This window comes from Sciurus vulgaris, assembly GCF_902686455.1.
Source record: "Sciurus vulgaris genome assembly, chromosome: 4".
In the NCBI taxonomy this organism is placed as follows: Eukaryota; Metazoa; Chordata; class Mammalia; order Rodentia; family Sciuridae; genus Sciurus; species Sciurus vulgaris.
In genome coordinates this window covers 25151128-25168467 of record NC_136464.1, presented here as the reverse complement: position 1 = coordinate 25168467, position 17340 = coordinate 25151128, and the positions used below count along the sequence as shown (strand labels likewise).

Genomic DNA, 17340 nt, shown 5'->3' with positions numbered 1-17340 from the left:
TCTTTTTACAATAGTGAAGAGGCTTTGGGAAAATGTATCGCTCATTTCCTAAACTGGACCCTGGTGTCACTGACAGTAGGTGTTTGTGGGATGGCTGGACATGGATGCTTGAGACTTGGGTGTCGGGGGAGAAATGCCAGGTTCTCCAAGCCCATCGCCATTCTCCATCCCTCACCAGAGCAAAAGCCGCCATTGTTTCTGTAAAGTAAGCTAAACAAACACAGAGAATGGCCTTGAAGAGGACAAAAGTCACAAAGGACACAAATGTAGACTAAATATAGGGAAGAGGAGTGGGCAGTCCACTTGTCAGGTTGCGGGGGTGGATTACAAGCTAAGCTTAAGTGCATGAACTCCAGATGGCTTCTTGCAGTTGGATCTGCACCTGTCACCATGATGTCATTGCCCAGCTGCCCTCAGGGTCCTAGAGATGTGATGGAGTAGGGACAGCTACAAGTAGACCTGAGATTTCAGTACAGGTCAGTTACAAACCTTAGCACTGATCACAATAGCATGGAGGCACATGATCTGGCCCTGTTAAATACTTACTGGGCTGTGTTGGTTTTGGGGGTTTTTCTTTGTTTGTCATTGCTTCGTTTTGGTTTGGCTTGAATTGTTTGTTGTTGCAGTATTGGGGACCTAACCCATGACCTCACACATGCCAACCAAGTGCCCTATCACTGAGCTACATTTTTATTTTACTTTGAGACTGGGACTCACTAAATTGCCCAGGTTGGCCTCTAGCTTACGATCCTCTTGCCTCCAGCTGTATGTTTAATGAATGAGAAGATAGACTGTGGAGTCTGATATCCCTGTGTTCAAGCCTTGGTCCTCCACTTATTTTCTGGTGAGTTACTTTCTCTGAGAGTCTTGGTTCCCTCATCTGATTGAGGACATCAACAGTGTATACCTGATAAGGTAGTTGTGTGGACCAATAAGAAAATACAAGTGAAGTGCTCAGCATTGTGCCTGACACAAGAATATTGATCCTAACCATAACCTCAACAGTGACAGTGATCCTTGCAAGCAAGTGGTCATGCCCAAAGTCTAAGCTGCAAATGTTCCAGATCCATATCTGATACCTAATACATTATTGCAGAAACGGGCATCAAACTGGGCTACACACATTAGGTATTTTTGCCATGGGAGAAGGGCAGTGAATTCTTTAACTGATTTTGCTTTTTGGAGTACCATAGCTCTATGGCACTTCAATACACTGTTCTTTCTACTTTGGGATATAACTAAAATTCTTCATGATAAAAATTTGTAATAGCATCCAAAAGGGGAACAATATTAATTAATAATCTGGCAGAACTTGACATCCCCAAATATGGCTGTTAATAGTAAATGGAAAAAAAAAAAAAAGTAAATGGCAGCAAAGGGAAATTGTGTTTTTTCTTGAAAGCAATTGATTTTGAAAAGTAAAATACATTACAATTCCAGAAGCGAACACGCCGTCCTTCTGATACACCAAGGTGACTGGGCTGATATGATGAGGTTCATCTTTTGGAAACAAAAAACAAGGTAAAGTAGACGACACACAGTTAAAAGTACAATGTAACAATAATTAACAAAAGCTGCTCAGCGACAATCACTGAGTAAATAAAACAAGGGATTTTGAATGTCTTTATCCTCAGATCTGTGTAATCAGTGTTATAGAATTATATAGTAAATACATTTTATTTCTTAGGAAAGCACTGTCAGGGTTGAACAGGCTGAGGGAAAAAAACCAAACAAGCCAAAACTACATTATTATGGAGATGGATACTTAAGATTTGTGCATTTTAGTGTATGTAAATTTATGTCAATAAATAAAGCACAGTGGGTGAAAAGAAAGTAAAAAGGAAAAAATGTTCCATAAGAACATTTGCTACTAATAAAATATTGTCCTTGTACAAATAAGATATTATCATTTTAGGAAAGCGAAAACACATTATCTTTTCAGGTAGACAACTACAAAAATCAAAGGTTCAAGTTGGCATCCATTCAATTATTTGTTTATTGTGTGCTATGGTCTGCCATTTTGCTAGAGGCTAAGACGCACACTGCCCTTTCCTTCAGGCTACTCACTGCCCAGCAGACTTTGCTTTCCAATTCAGCTGCCCCTGGAGTCCAGGTCTAATGAATCCTGGCCTGGTCTTGGTGCTTGCTGGTTATGACCCACGTCTAGGATCCTCCTTTCCTGAACTGTGGCTAAATTAATATTCACAAACACAATTTCAACTGAGGTTCATCCCCATTCTGGGTGTTTTGATGTCTCCCCACTGTCATTAACTATTCCTGCCTTGAGTGGAGAAGAGAACTGAGTTGTGGCATGATGCCCCTTCATCCTGCACAACTCTTTTATAACATTCAATGCACCAGACAAACTGGATGCTTAATGTTTTTCAATCTTCCTATGTTTTCTTATCCATGGAGAAAACCAGACCAAAAGTTCCACCTAGCCATAGCTGGCTCTGTGAACAGTACCTTCAGGAGCCAGTTCACTGCAGCCTTCAGCACGGCTTACCACGGCACTTGGATCCCATTCTCTCTTAATGATATAATTTTAATCTTTGTCTCCATGACTATAATTATTTGTTCACTGCCCTTATCCTCTACAATAAAACCTAAATTCCTTGAGGACGGAAATCACGAGATTCTTTGTCATCTCTATGACCTCTAAGACACCTTGCTCAGTGTCTTCCACATTGTAGAGGCTCAATAAACGTGTGTCCAACATTACTTGCAATAAACCATGAAAATGATAAAAAAAAATAGGCAGGAAGAAAATAATGAATGATATAAGACTATTTATGATGAAGTCTGACATTGTGTGAAATACATTGGAAGTCAGATAGAAGTTTGGAAATGAGAAAAATTGTTTTGTGATTCATTTTAAAAACTCATATAGGTGCCAATTAACTCTGTGGAGATACCTGGGATTCCATTTTGGAGTCAAAGAATGAAGTTTCTCAATGACCTCAGAGAGTTGATGACTAATGGGAAAGAGAGACATGCATGTGGGTCACTGTAATAGCACAGGATGAGGCACCAGGAAGGACTGAGGCCTGGAATCCCAGACAAGGGCACCTCATTGTGCCTGAAGGTTGGTGAGAAGCTAGGGAGGGCTCCGCACTGGAGGAAAGTTTCACCAAGTAGACAAAGAAGAGATTGGCATCCCAGACCAAGGGAACTACAACAGCCAGCTGACAGAATTTGGAGAGAGCAAACGGAAGCTGAAAAACTTTAAAGGGTTCAGGAGGGAAGAGCCGATGCTTGAAAGACAAAGCAGGAAGAGGCTGCCCTTTCAGGAGCCACTGGAATGGCCCTTTGGGTGCTGGAGCAGAGAACAGAACAAGGCTGGAGGGTGAAGGCGGAGGAAAGGAAGGGCGGGTGGGAAGGCTGTACCCGTGAAGTCCGTTGGGATGGAAGAGGGAGTAGACGAGGGACATTGCGGCTCAGAGCAGGTGCTGGAGGGGTGGTATCTGAGCGGGGCACTGGGAGATTCAGAGAGGAAACACCAGGAGGGGATAGCTAGGAGGTATATCTGAAATGGTGGAAGGAAACAGTGGCTGGATGAGAAAACTCATGCTGGGGAGGAGCGGGGATGATGCTAAGGAGCAGCTAGGGTTAGAGCAAGGAGAGTTTCAAACTGAGGCAGCACAACCCTTGACGTGTGCTGAAGATGGTTCTTCAAAATGGCAGCTGGGCAGGAATGGGCTGCCTGGTTGGGGTCAGATAGATAAAGTCAGTGACGTCAGTTCTGAGTTTGCTCCATAAATCAAGGTGTGAGATGATAAGAGCCATTGGAACAGAGACTGCCTCAGCCAGGCTTGGGGAACCTGCCCCTCATGGGGTCTACACCCAGCCCTCAGTGGGCAGATGCTGGCTCCTGTGACCCAGGCCCAACCGTGGCCTTAGCTGATGAGACCAGGAAAGGACACTAGATCTGAGGGAGAATACCAAGTTTCTCTGTGAAATTCTAACCAAGCAACACAAGGTGATTTTCATGATGGTGGTTGGAAGGAAAGGAGGTGGTCACCATGGAGAAAGGCGTTGAAAGGAGTTGGGGACAGGAAAGGGCATGATCAGCTGTCTAAGCAGAAGGGGCATGGACATGGGTGAGGATGTGGGTCAGCAGCTAAGACCTTGGACTGAAGTCTTCTTGCCTGGATTCAGATATCAGCCCCATGATTAATGTGAATTTGAGCACATTTCTTAACCTCATCTGTGCAGGGACATAAAACACATCTTCTTATGTTATTTGAGCATTACATGAAACACACGTGCAAATAGGCAGCAGAATGCCAAGCACATCGCAGCCCTCCACAGACAGTGGCTGGCTGAGAGGAGTGTCTGCAGCACCCTGAAAGTAGCGAGAGGATAAAAGAGGAGACATGTCTAAGAAAGGGAAAAATGGGAAAAGCTTCTATCTTCCAGCGCACGCAAAGCTAACAGCCAGGGCTGCTCTTCTGGGACTCCATAGCGAGCAGTTTCCTCACCCGATTGTGTTGTGTCTTCTGTCTTTTGGAGCACGGTCACCTTCAAGGTTTCTCCATTAATCAATAAAAGATGACCCTCTTCGCAGCCAACATACAGGTCACTTGATGGAGTCCAGCAGTGCATAGTGGGGTGAAGCAAAGGATACAAATCGTCTTTTGGCTTCAGGGAAAGAATAAAAACCTTGTGTTAAGGAGGGGAATCATGGATAAGAGCCAGAGAAACACCCATGGAAACGATTGCCAAAAAGGAACCAATGACTATGCTCATACAATAAATCTCATTGGCCTTGCCGTTTACCAAGAGCTAAGTGAACTTCTTCCCCTCTCCATTTCTCTCTCCATTTTTAATTCACTAAAAAAAAAAAAAAAGAGTTGTTTCTGCTGACACATTCGAACCTCTGTCATTCTCATGGATTCTCATGAAAGTTTCGAGGAACATCTTCTAAACTGTTTCTTTGTGGACTTTTTTGGCCTTGGATCTAAGAAAGTCGTTGTCTAGCTAAAGTCACCATATGAGAGAAAGACTTTCATCTGCAGTCTGCTCTCCTGGTTCTACAGGAGGTGGTCAATGTGAGAGACTGGCTTGGAGCCTCTGCTCCGTGGGCTTTCATGGAGAATAGGAGGCCCTGTCTGATTCTGTGGCCCTTCTTACTGGACACAAGAGCCTAGGACCTTTCTAATTTGGTTCATGAGACATCCTGTGTGATTTGATTTCCTGGAAAGGGAAATACACAAAATCTATGGGTTGTACCTAGAAGAAAAGCTGACTTTGGGGACTGAAAACAAAGTGGACCAAAGTTCTAACCAAATGTTTTCTGGAAAGGAAGAAGGAGTGAATACTTTAGGCTTTGTGGACCACATAGGTCTGTGTCACGTATCTTCTTTTTTCCTTTCTCTTGACCTTTAAAAAATGCAATAAACAAATCCAATCAATATGTACAACTATAATGCACCAATAAAATATGTGGGAAAAAAATGCAAAAACCCTTCTTAAGCTTGGGCCACAAAAGCAGGCCTGAGTTTGTTGATGCCTGTCTTAGGTGATAACACTTTTGTATTGTGCTCATCACAAAACAGTGGCAAGTGTGGCACTGTCAAATTCACTATTTCTAGAAGATTCCTGAGGGATACAAATTTGTAGCAAGATTGATATTTCAATAAATATTTACTGGGTACTGGTGATATACCAGGTATCGTGCCAGGTCCTGAGGAAAATCACTGATTGATGGAACAAGCAGTGTGGACAGAACAGAATCAGAAGACACGGTAGGTTATGGTAGGGAGGTGCTCAAGGAGCATCAATGAGAAGGCAATGGGTTCTTCTTGGTGAGTGCAGAAGTCGGGGCAAGAGAAATCATCGTTCAAGATGGACCTTGAAATCTGTCTACGGCAGCAGGCAGACATGGTAATTTTTTTGAGAGGATAGTGACTTTAATGATATGATTATACTATTTCATGCCCTCTTAGCCTTGGCTAGTTAGAAGATAAATGCTTCAGTAACCATGTGATCCCCAGTGAATTTTTTTAAAAAAGAGTCATCAAAAAGGATTCAACTGATGCCAGTCAATGACTTTTCTGTGGAATCTGACTGAGATTTGACTCAAAGGGGAAAAAGTTATGCACTGAGTCACCATCATTTCAAAATTTCTTGAGTTGGCTGGATGACATCTAACCTTCGATTATAAACCACGAAACAAAACTTATTTGGCAAGTCAATGGCTCAAAATCCTTAAAACAACAACAATGAAACACCCACCACCAATGTGGTTCTCTCAATGCCAATGAATCTGTCCTATGAAGCAGAATGTGAGGATTAAAACTGAAATTGACTAATCTTCATATGTGAAACTAGTATTAGATGTGGCTTTTCTTTCTTTGAGATAATCTGAACTTGTCGTCTTATGACTTTTCCATTAATAAGTCTATTTGTTGTCACTTAAAAATAAATGTGATATGGATTATGTGAGCAGACGTAATAATTTTCAATTCTGAAAGTTCTGAGAGTTTTAAAAGGAAAGCTATAAGTTGTGCTTAAAAATGTTTGTCAATAACATAACCTCCTTTTTCAGACCTCTAGGATCATAAACCAAACATTTTCATCACTTGAAGACTAAATATAAAAAGTTGGAGTCCAACTTAATACTGTGTTAGGAAATGTATTTTTCCAAAATATGTTTTGGAATACTAAAGTTATAAGAAAAAGATTTCTATTTAACTACTTCTGCAAAACAGAAAAAAAAAAAAAAAAATCTCTGAGGTGGGGGTGGGTAGATGGAAAAAGGAAACTGGATCCTTGACATTAAATTCATTATCTTGGATCAACTTTCTGCCTCAGATTTTCCCCACACTACAATTGGATACATTTCTAATGCCCTAAATAAGTTGTGTAATGTGACTCGGGCCTATTTCCAGGCCTATGATGTGTACTTCTAGCATTAACAACCAGAAAGATAATGGGATTATTTAATTTTTGCAATCTTGTAGAAGTTCACAGTCCGACAGTTTTAAGATTCCTGTATAGATCAGGTCATTATGGATTTCTGTGACTAGCACCCAGGTCATAAGAACTGACTTTCAAAGGAAGGAATGAAATCAAGACAGTTGAGATCTATTTTATTTGTGCTTTTGCTTGCTGCACAACCATTAATTAATGATTGACCCATTTTCCTCACTTATTTAGCTACAAAATGAAAAACTAAACTACTGGAAAAATTAATTCCTAACTCAAATGCGAGGTATATGGCCTTATTACTATTCTCTGTAAGATTAAGAGATGTCAAACTGTAACATTAAATTGCTGCTTTCAAAAAAAGTTTAAAATGCACTAAAATCCTAGGGGGAAAAAGATGTCTATTTATTATGAGCATTTTAAAAAACGGTAACTCCATATTTAAGTATTTACAGGAGGTGTTCATAGCATTTTTCCAAACAACAAGGACAATTGCCTGGATTTAAAATTTTTATATAGGATTCATCATGTTGATGCAAACTGTGAAAGATGAGGACCCCTGCAGAAAGTCACTGCAGGAAAAGAGAACACATTGGAGACAGTTGGAATCTGGGGGGTCCTAGGCACCAGATACTAAACACAACCTGTACACTTCGGAGGTTTATCTATTTATTTTTGCTTTGCTGCCTCCCAGTGGCCAAGTGTGGTGAACTTGTCAGTTCCCTAATTTTAAAAAGCCAATCGTTGTCATTCATTAGAGGAAACACAAAAGGCATGATTCTTTTTTCTTACTTGACAGAGAGGTTTTTCCAATGAACTAATTCTCACCCTGAGCTATTTTTAATATTTAGAGCTTAACTCTCTGCAGTAGTCAAAAATATTTGGAAACTTCCACCTCCTTTATCCTCTGCTTACAGTTTAAAATAAGCATCAGTATAATACAGAGGATTCTAACAGTGAAGCTCCTTACTTGCAGCCCAAAGGTCTTGGCCACTTTTGTCTGTGCCCTGTCTCCCTCTTGACCGTCACTGTGCACCTCATTTATCACTCTGTCCTCATTCATGTTTTCACCATACGGGACTTTTGTCAGTTCCTCAAACATGCCAAATCCTCTTCTGCCCCAGGGCCATTGCACATGCTGTTCCCTCCGCCTAATACACTAACTCTGCTTGCCTCCTTGTGCTTCAAGTCTTGGTTTAAAGGTCTTCCCAGAGGTCTGTCCCAACCATCATATGGGAATCCCTTCCTTGCCATCCCATCCCCACTTATCCTGTTTCCATAATCATCACATTGTGCAATGATTTCATGTCTGTCTTTGCTTTTGTGGTTGTTAGTGCCATCTCTCTGACAAGGACAGAAACCCCCTGACAATTACGCCTGGCTGGTCACCATGTGATCCCCATTGCCTACAACAGCGTGGCTGCCTAGAAGGAGCTTGATGGAATGAGCAGGTGGGCTGGTGTGGACAACCTCTGCCTCTGGAAACTTTTCTCCACTCTTTTCTATGTTCCTCTCTCCTGGGTTTGCTTTCACTTCGGGGACCAAGCCTTCTCAGACTCCTCTTTCTCCTCCTGACTTCCGGCAGTTCCCTTCCACTCTGGCTTTTTTCTCTTCCCTCTGACTCTGCTTGTTCATCACACTCCCTCTTGGCTCTTTCATGGGCCGTCTGTGAAAATAATGCCCACATCTGCGTCTCCTGACCCTAGGTCTACTGGCCACCTCCCACCCCACCTCTCCACCTGGATGCCTTCCCTGACTCTCAGCTTCTGTATGTCCCTGCTCTGCCACCATCCTCCCAGTCATCCAAACTAGAAACCCCAGAGTCTGTCTCTACGGCTAATCTGTTTTAAAACCCAGGGGGATCCTATCTATTCTACATGCCTCACACCACGGTTGGGCAATCCAGGGAGGCCATCCCACTGCTGGGCAAACAAGGTCATTACCCTGAAAGTTTCTGCCTCTTCACCTACTAGCCCGGCAATGGCCGACAGTGGCAGCACAGGTCCGTAGATGGGATCCTTGGGTAACGAGTGGGGGAAAAGCACATCTGTTTCATTAACAGATGTGCCATCTTCTAGAGGCAGTTTTACCGACCTGTTCAAAAAAAGAGACATCAGAATGATCAGATGAACAGAAACTAATCTTAATGATGCAACCACTGTTCATCAGCAGTAAGTGAGGTGGGAGTGTTACAACATAAAAACACACAAGAAGATAAAAGCCAAGTGGTATGTCTTAAAATATACAACATGTCATAAAAGGACAAGTGGTGCCAGTTATAAATTAAGCACATAGGGATTATCAAAATGCAGCAAAGTTAATAATCTAAAACAAAAATTGCAAATTTTAATGCTAATGGGGTCAGGTGGGTAAGTGTGTGACTTGGCAGGGGAGGAACTACAACCAATAGGAAAGTGTCCCTTGTGAAGGTGGCAGATACCACTCAGTTCCAGCCAAGAGGATGGTTGACATGTGTGAACTTTGGTTCCAAAATTTTAAGAGTATACCATAATCTGAATATTTATGAGAAATGTCTCAAATGTAAAGTGTTGGCAACTAATACAAATAAAAAACCCTGTGGGTTAAAGTAAACATATGTGAAGGCTGTATTCAACTACCTTTGCAACCTCTCATACTAAAAATTCATTTTTAAATTTATCATATCTCTACTTTTAATCCATAGTATGGTTATAAAGGTGGGTTTGAAGAATTCCTGGCCTCATGCACTAAATTTAAAACTTTCTTGAATATGTTTTATGAATGAAAAATTATTTTGAGAAATGACTGCATAAAGTACCTACAACTTAAATGTGAGGCTTTTGTGTTTTTGAATCCTGCTTGCTACCTGAATCAGAATAATCCTCACCTTATTTGCTTGTCAAAAAAATCACACAAGTTAACATTCACAACTAGAGTAGTATGTTCCAGGGACGCAAAGGAAGACAGGGGTGTGATAAACTACTGTCTGCCCTAACAAAAATCCAACAGAGTTGTCAACCACTTTGTTAAAGCTTGCAGTGTGTCTACTCTGCCTAGAGATAGATTTGGCTTAAGACAAGTAGAATAGAGAGCAGAAAGAAGGACTTTGCTTAGAGCTCTCTAGCTTGAAAGCTTTTTTGTTGTTGTTGTTTCTGGATTTACATTTCACTTAAGGCAATTTTTCAAACATTACAATTTCAAGGTCATGTCTGTCAAACATGATGGTCTTTGACTTCATGGAGTAGGATGAAAGTGGTCAGTTAGGTGGCACTTTTGAGTGTTGACCTTTTTGATGACATTCATTATCATCAACTATTGCCACGGTCAACAATTTGTTCCAGAATTTCTCTTGGATCCATTTCTTTTAAACATATAGTGACTCCACTATATGTAACCACTTCTGTGTGGGTAATGTGTAATCTGTATATTTCCTCTAACAGTTTCTTACTTCTGATGTTTTACAAGGGCATCACGAATGTCCTTTGTGTACAACTATAGCATTTCAAAATAAGAAGAAAATTTTGCTTAATTAAACCATGTTGGAAAAAGCCCTCAGAGGACTCAATACTTAAAGAAATTTGTTGGGAAATGAAAAAGAGAATCTTTTGAATTGCAAACAACCACTCTAAGGTAGTGATATATGTTGAAAGATGTTATAACTTAAGCTCTGTGTGTGTGTGTGTATGTGTGTGTGTGTACGTGTGTGGGTTTAAAGCCGCTTGATTTATCCATTTGACCCAGCCATATTTCATGAAGGCAACAAAGACCGCCACTTGGTGGTTGTGTAGTAACAATGTCTCCTACTTTGCTTTGATATAATGCTCCTGGTTACTTCTTTCTATGGTCCACACATTCACTGTACTTGGACTTGATAAGCAGAGCTGGCGCCAGTTCATGGGATTGAAAGACAGCTGGCTCACATCCAGACCAGGTTGTGATTTCTTGCACAAGATGACATTGGATTCCCAGTTCCTTAGAGGAAAATAACATTTGAGGAAAAGTTAGTTTAAATCATGGCTTCAGAATACATACCTAATTATTGTAACCCATTTTATGTAAATTAGGACATAATTTATGATGTATTTTATATAACTAAACTATAATCATTATACTTACATATAACATGTGTTATAATATTATGACATTGATATCAAATTTATAAGCATGCTTATCATTATATTGAATCCCTCTAAGAAACAAAATAACTAAACATATATTTAAAATGTCACACTGTCTTATGCTACATTGAGCCAGTTTTATTCTCTTTATTCAATTTGCATTTAACTCATCCAAATCCAGAAAATGGAATATATCATCACATTGGCTGAAAAACAAAACTCACTAAGCACTGTGTATGAATACCCCATATGTTTTTGGGTGTACCATACTCATCAATGCCAATTGATCATTTAGTGAGATTTTAAAATCAAAATGGTAGCATTTTAAAACTGATTCATTCACTTGCGCATTTGAGAGAATACCTTCAACTCCTAACATGAGCAAGTTCTTTGCTAGACAAATGGAAAAGAAAAAAAAAAAAAAATCAGTGTGAGCTATACCCTCATGGAGCCAGCAGGGCTATGATTAGGAAACAGGAACGAGTAGCTACTGAACTTGTCTTTCAGCTCTGTCCTGCTCTCACTGCCTCTCAAGCCCACCACACCACCTACTCTCTTACTAGAATATTTGGTTCCCTTGACTTTGACTTTCTGCCTCAGATACTGGGCAGAACCTGTCAACCCTGGATGGATACAACCAAAGCCTGAACAGCTGGGGACACAGGAACAAATGTACAGGGCCGTGCCAGTCAGTAATACCATGAACCTGTGATTACCACTCCCAATGCACCCTTGGTACAGTCTTCATTCCTGCCATTTCTCTGGTTGGTTCTCTTTCCCATGCAAGCACTTGAAAACTCTCTTTCCTAGAGCCCCTAACTCCTCCACCTCCTTCTCAGTTTTAGTAAATGGTCTTGATTCCCACAAAGAAAATAAAGATCATTAGCTGAGAATGCTGTCCAGTTCCACCGCCTGTTAGGGCTGTATCTCCTCTCCTTTTCTCCTCTTACAATGGAGGACATGTCTTTCCTCCTACCAAAGCTCAATTTCACCACCTGTGCTGAATCCTACAGGTCTTGCTTTCTTCATAACATTTGTTTTTCCATGACTTCTACTCTTCTGCATCTTCATATTCTCCCTGCCCCCCAACTCCTTCCTATCAACACTTAGGTACTCAGCTGTACCACCATTTAAAAAGGCTACTTTCAATATCAGTCATCCATGTCTAACTTCTTAAATGATTTGTCCTAAACTCTGCTCCCTCAGCCCGCCTCTCTCATATCCCCGGATGTCTGTATCCCCACCCCAACCTCACTGCTCATTTCCTGGACACAACTCAAGATTCACAGATGTCTACCTTCATCCCAAATCCTTCAGGCACATCTTTGTCCAACTCTACCTCTGTAGAATTTGACACTGCTCACAACAACGTTCTGGACTCTCTGTCACATTCCTCATATGGGGGACTTCATATCCTCTCAGTATCAACTGTGTCTGGCAACTTGATGACCTCTCTGGTTTGGCTGAACTGACTCAGTTGTTGTCCAAGTCTGTGGACAATTCTGCTTTGACTAACTTTCTGTTACCCAACCGGCACATCTGGGCATGAGATGTAGGAGGTCACAATAAAACTGAAAGGACAGAGGAATTAACATGCTGTGCATCAATGGGGTACAGGAGTCAGCCAATACATTCTTGTCCCTTCTTCTCCCCTTCCTCACTCACGCACTGCCTGGGGACAGTCTATATTTATAGTACTTCATAGAGCATCTATGAAGGTCACTTTCAAGTAGAGCAATCAATTGCACATGGTACCTAGTAGTGGCTGCAAATTAATTCCCCCTCATATTTGCTCTCCTCCTTGCCCACCATCCCCCTGAAGTTGTGACTCCTATGGGTTTTGCTTCAGCTCTGCTTTCTGTGGAACCCAGGAGGAGGCATATTTTGGGACCCTTCCCCCTCAGTGTTCCTCTTCCTTCTATGGCCGCTCCTTATGAATCTTCTAGGGGGTTCCTCTTCCTTGTTCAGTCCCTTCTATGGGTGTTCTTCTAGTTTTCTTTTTAGGTGTTCTTATCTACTTGTGGCATTTGGATGAGCAATTTGCTCCAACAATTCCCAAAATGATCTCTAACCTTATCTACTGTGCTCCAGTTCTGGATATCTCATGGCATAAACACATTGTGTCCTCCAATATCTATTCTCCATTTCTTCCTCTAAGTAACAGAACCCCTGGATTTTAGCTAGGCACATGGTTGCCCACACAGTGAGTACCATGTTTCCCAACATCCCTTTGAGCTGTGGCTAAGCGGCCAGTGGGCTTAAGTGGCAATGGTGTGTGCAACAGAAAGTCTGTGCCCTTCCTTTCATCTTTTCCTCTTCTCTCTGGCTTCCCATTTTAGACTAGAGATGGTGGAATGATAAAGCAATGAGATAGTGGGAGACTGGTCACCAGCACTGAGGAGCCACCAGTACTATCCATGCACAGCTCATACCCAGATGACTGCATGTGATTTAGGTTTCTGTTACAGCAAATGAGCCCCAACCTTGACTAATGCCTATCCATAAATAGACATCTTCATCTATTTATGGAATGCACCTTCAACTCCGTTTGCCCCCCAAATGATATTTTCCCACTGTCTCTTTCAACTTCTCTCTTCCCAGTATCTTTCTTCCTAATATCTTTCAGAGTAATGTCCCCAGATTGCCCAAGTCACAACTCTAGGTTTAGCTCTCAACCTATTCCTCTTCCTCAGCACCACAGTCAATATTCAATCGATCACCAGGTCTTATGATGCTAACGCCTAAACGCCTCTCAAATATCCCCACCATCTCCCTCCCTCGCTCATGCCATGTTCATCTCTCTCCTGGACCAACACAGCCTCCAGACTGATGTTTATGCTTTGTTTCCTGCAATATACCTTCTGAAATATGGCTGAAAGAAGTCTTCTTAAATGCAGATATGGTCCTGGGGCCCCCCTGCTTAAAACCTTGTAACAGCTTCCCACTGCTTTCAGGATAAAGGATGTGCCCATTGGCATGTAGGGTGAATCCCCTTCCCAGAATGCCAGGAGAAACCCAGTTTAGGTCTGTTGCTCTGTATTAATTATTGATAATATCCCCTTTCAATCTTGAAAGTATCCAGATTGGTACAACCAACTATGGTCACCTATTCATAAGGCTGCTCATGAGCTGGTTGGTTGCAGACCATCTCTCCAGACCTGCCTCTCTTGTGGCTAAACTCATTTCCCCTATTATGTCCTCTTAATTAGAACCTTCTGCTTGGAATCCTCTTTCTTCTCCCCGTCTCAAGGTTGATTGCTATTCAACTGTTAGGTGTCACTTTGAGTTGAATTTTTCCCCCATTCATATATTTTGTCCCCCATTCATATATTTTGTCCCCCATTCATATATTGCTGTCCTAACCCCCAGTTCTTCAGAATGTGATCTTGTTAAGAAACAGGGTCTTTACAGAGGTAATGCAGCTAAACTGAGGCCATTAGGGCTGGCCCTTATACAATATGACTGGCGTCCTTATAAAAAGGGGACACTAGGAGACAGACAGACAGACAGACAGACACACACCACATACACACGCATATAGGGGGAATTCCACGTGAAAATAAGAAAGCTGGGTGACACCAAAGGTGGCCAAAAATCACAGCAAAAGTTGGTGAGAGGCATGGAACAGGTTCTCTCACAACCCTCAGAGGGAAGTGACCCTGCTCACACTTTGATCTTGAAATTCTGGTCTTTACAACTTGAGGCAATGGATTTCTGTTGTTTGAGTCACCTACTCTGTGGTACTTTGCTATGGTAGGCCTGGAAAACCAAGACAGGTATTGCCCTGAACATCATCTCCCCTCCCAGGAACCTTCCCTGACCACTCACTCCATCCTCAGAGTAAATGAGGGGCCCTTCTCCACGCTCCCATGGTACCTAAGATCACGGGGAGCTGTGAAAAGGCTCAGACCCCTCCAGGTTTCAACACCAGCTGTATAAATTTAAGCAAGTAGCTCATTAAAAAATCAAACTGGGGCAATCCAAGATGGCGGACTAGAGGGTGACTGCATCTCCAGTTGCTCCAGAACCCAGGATTCAAGAAGGGGAGGCATTGAGAGACTTGGACTAAAATAGAGCCACGGGGTGAGTCTCCCCCCACTGGGTGAACCTCGGCCTGGGCGGCAGGCCCGGATAGGGGCGGCTTATCAGAGCAGGGCAGGGCAGCTAGAGTCTTCCTTCCCCAGGTAGCCCTGCTCCCTCCGGTGGTGGGCTCCTCCCACATGGCCAGCTTTTCGGAGCAGGCCCCCCAGTGAGAGCCTTTCTGCACAGAACCAGCTCTGAGTCCTGGAGCCAGCGGCAAGCTCCGGCCTACAGGCAGCTTCAGGGACCAGGACAGGGCAGCCAGGGACTTCCCCAAGCCACCCTGCTCCCTCCGGCGGCAGGCTCCTTTCACAGCCAGCTTCTCGGAGCAGACTGCCCAGTGAGAGCCTTTCCACACAGAGCCAGCTCCAAGCCCTGGAACCAGTAGCGGGCTAGGGGCAGCTTTCTTCGGAAGCACTGCATTATCAAGTTCCTCTAAGCCTTCAGGCTACTGAAGGCCGGGAGGTGATACACTGGAAATCTACAGGGACACTATAAGGCAATAGAGGAAATCTGCAATATCTCAGAGTCTCATTGTCCTCTGACCAATATGAGAAAACAAGGGAACAAAATGTCCCAAACAAACCTAGATACTATATCAACAAAACCCAATGACAGCACAGCAGAAGAAATGTCAGAAAGGGAGTTCAGAATGTACATAATTAAAACAATCAGGGAAGCAAATGAGGAGATGAAAGAGCAAATGCAGGCATTAAATGATCACACCAATCAACAGTTAAAAGACCAAATATGGGAAGCAAGAGATCGTTTCAATAAAGAGTTAGAGATACTGAAAAAAAAAAAAAAAAACCACACAGAAATCCTTGAAATGAAGGAAACAATAAACCAAGTTAAAAACTCCATAGAAAGCATAACCAATAGGATAGAACACCTGGAAGACAGAACCTCAGACATTGAAGACAAAATATTTAATCTTGAAAACAAAATTGACCAAACAGAAAGATGGTAAGAAATCATGAACAGAATCTACAAGAATTATGGGATATCAAGAAAAGGCCAAATTTAAGAATTATTGGGATTGAGGAAGGCTTAGAGAAATAAACCAAAGGAATGAACAATATATTCAATGAAATAATATCAGAAAATTTCCCAAATCTGAAGAATGAAATGGAAAACCAAGTACAAGAGACTTATAGGACTCCAAATATACAAAATTACAACAGACCCACACCAAAGCACATTATTATGAAAATACCTAACGTACAAAATAAAGACAGAATTTTAAAGGCCGCAAGAGAAAAGAATCAAATTACATTCAGGGGGAAACCAATAAGAATATCAGCAGATTTTTCAATCCAGACCCCAAAAGCTAGAAGGGCCTGGAACAACATTTACTAAGCCCTGAAAGAAAATGGATGCCAACCAAGAATCTTATACCCAGCAAAACTTATTTTCAGATTTGACAATGAAATAAGATCCTTCCATGATAAACAAAAGCTAAAGGAATTTACAAAAAGAAAGCTGGCATTACAGAATATTCTCAGCAAAATATTCCATGAGGAAGAGATGAAAAACAATGATGCAAATCAACAACAGGAGGAACTAGCCTAAAGGAATAGCCAAATAAAGAAGAAACCAAATCATGTCAAAAAACAAAAATGAGTCAAATGACTGGGAATACAAATCATATCACAATAATAACCCTGAATGTTAATGACCTGAACTCATCAATCAAAAGACATAGACTGGCAGATTAGATTAAAAAGAAAAATCCAACAATATGCTGCCTGCAAGAGACTCATCTCATAGAAAGAGATACCCATTGACTAAAGGTGAAAGGATGGGAAAAAACATACCATGCACATGGCACATGGACACAGCAAAAAAGCTGGAATATCCATCCTTATTTCAGATAATGTGGACTTCAAGCCAAAACTAGTCAGAAGGGATAAAGAAGGACATTACATACTGCTTAAGGGAAGCATAAATCAGCAAGACATAACAATCATAAATATCTATGCCCCGAACATTGGCTCATCCATGTACGTCAAACAAATCCTTCTCAATTCCAGAAATCAAATAGATCACAACACAATAATATTAGGCGATTTTAACACACCTCTCTCACCACTGGATAGATCTTCCAAACAAAAATTGAATAAAGAAACCATAGATCTCAATAACACAATCAACAATTTAGACTTAACCGACATATATAGAATATACCATCCAACAAAGAACGAATACACTTTCTTTTCAGCAGCACATGAAT

The 17340-nt window shown here is 41.7% G+C and overlaps 1 protein-coding gene across 3 annotated transcripts in view; it reads right to left on the bottom strand.

The window, feature by feature from the left end:
• CFAP43 (cilia and flagella associated protein 43) overlaps window positions 1–17340 on the bottom strand; it is a 94764-nt gene that overhangs the window by 64345 nt on the left and 13079 nt on the right. For all 3 annotated transcript variants that reach the window (XM_079136310.1, XM_079136311.1, XM_079136312.1), the window contains exons 4-7: window positions 10714–10881; window positions 8874–9024; window positions 4482–4641; window positions 1433–1500 (exon numbers count right to left, since the gene is read on the bottom strand). In XM_079136310.1, the coding sequence (XP_078992436.1) occupies window positions 1433–1500; window positions 4482–4641; window positions 8874–9024; window positions 10714–10881 (547 nt within the window). The remainder of the gene's footprint in view (window positions 1–1432; window positions 1501–4481; window positions 4642–8873; window positions 9025–10713; window positions 10882–17340) is intronic.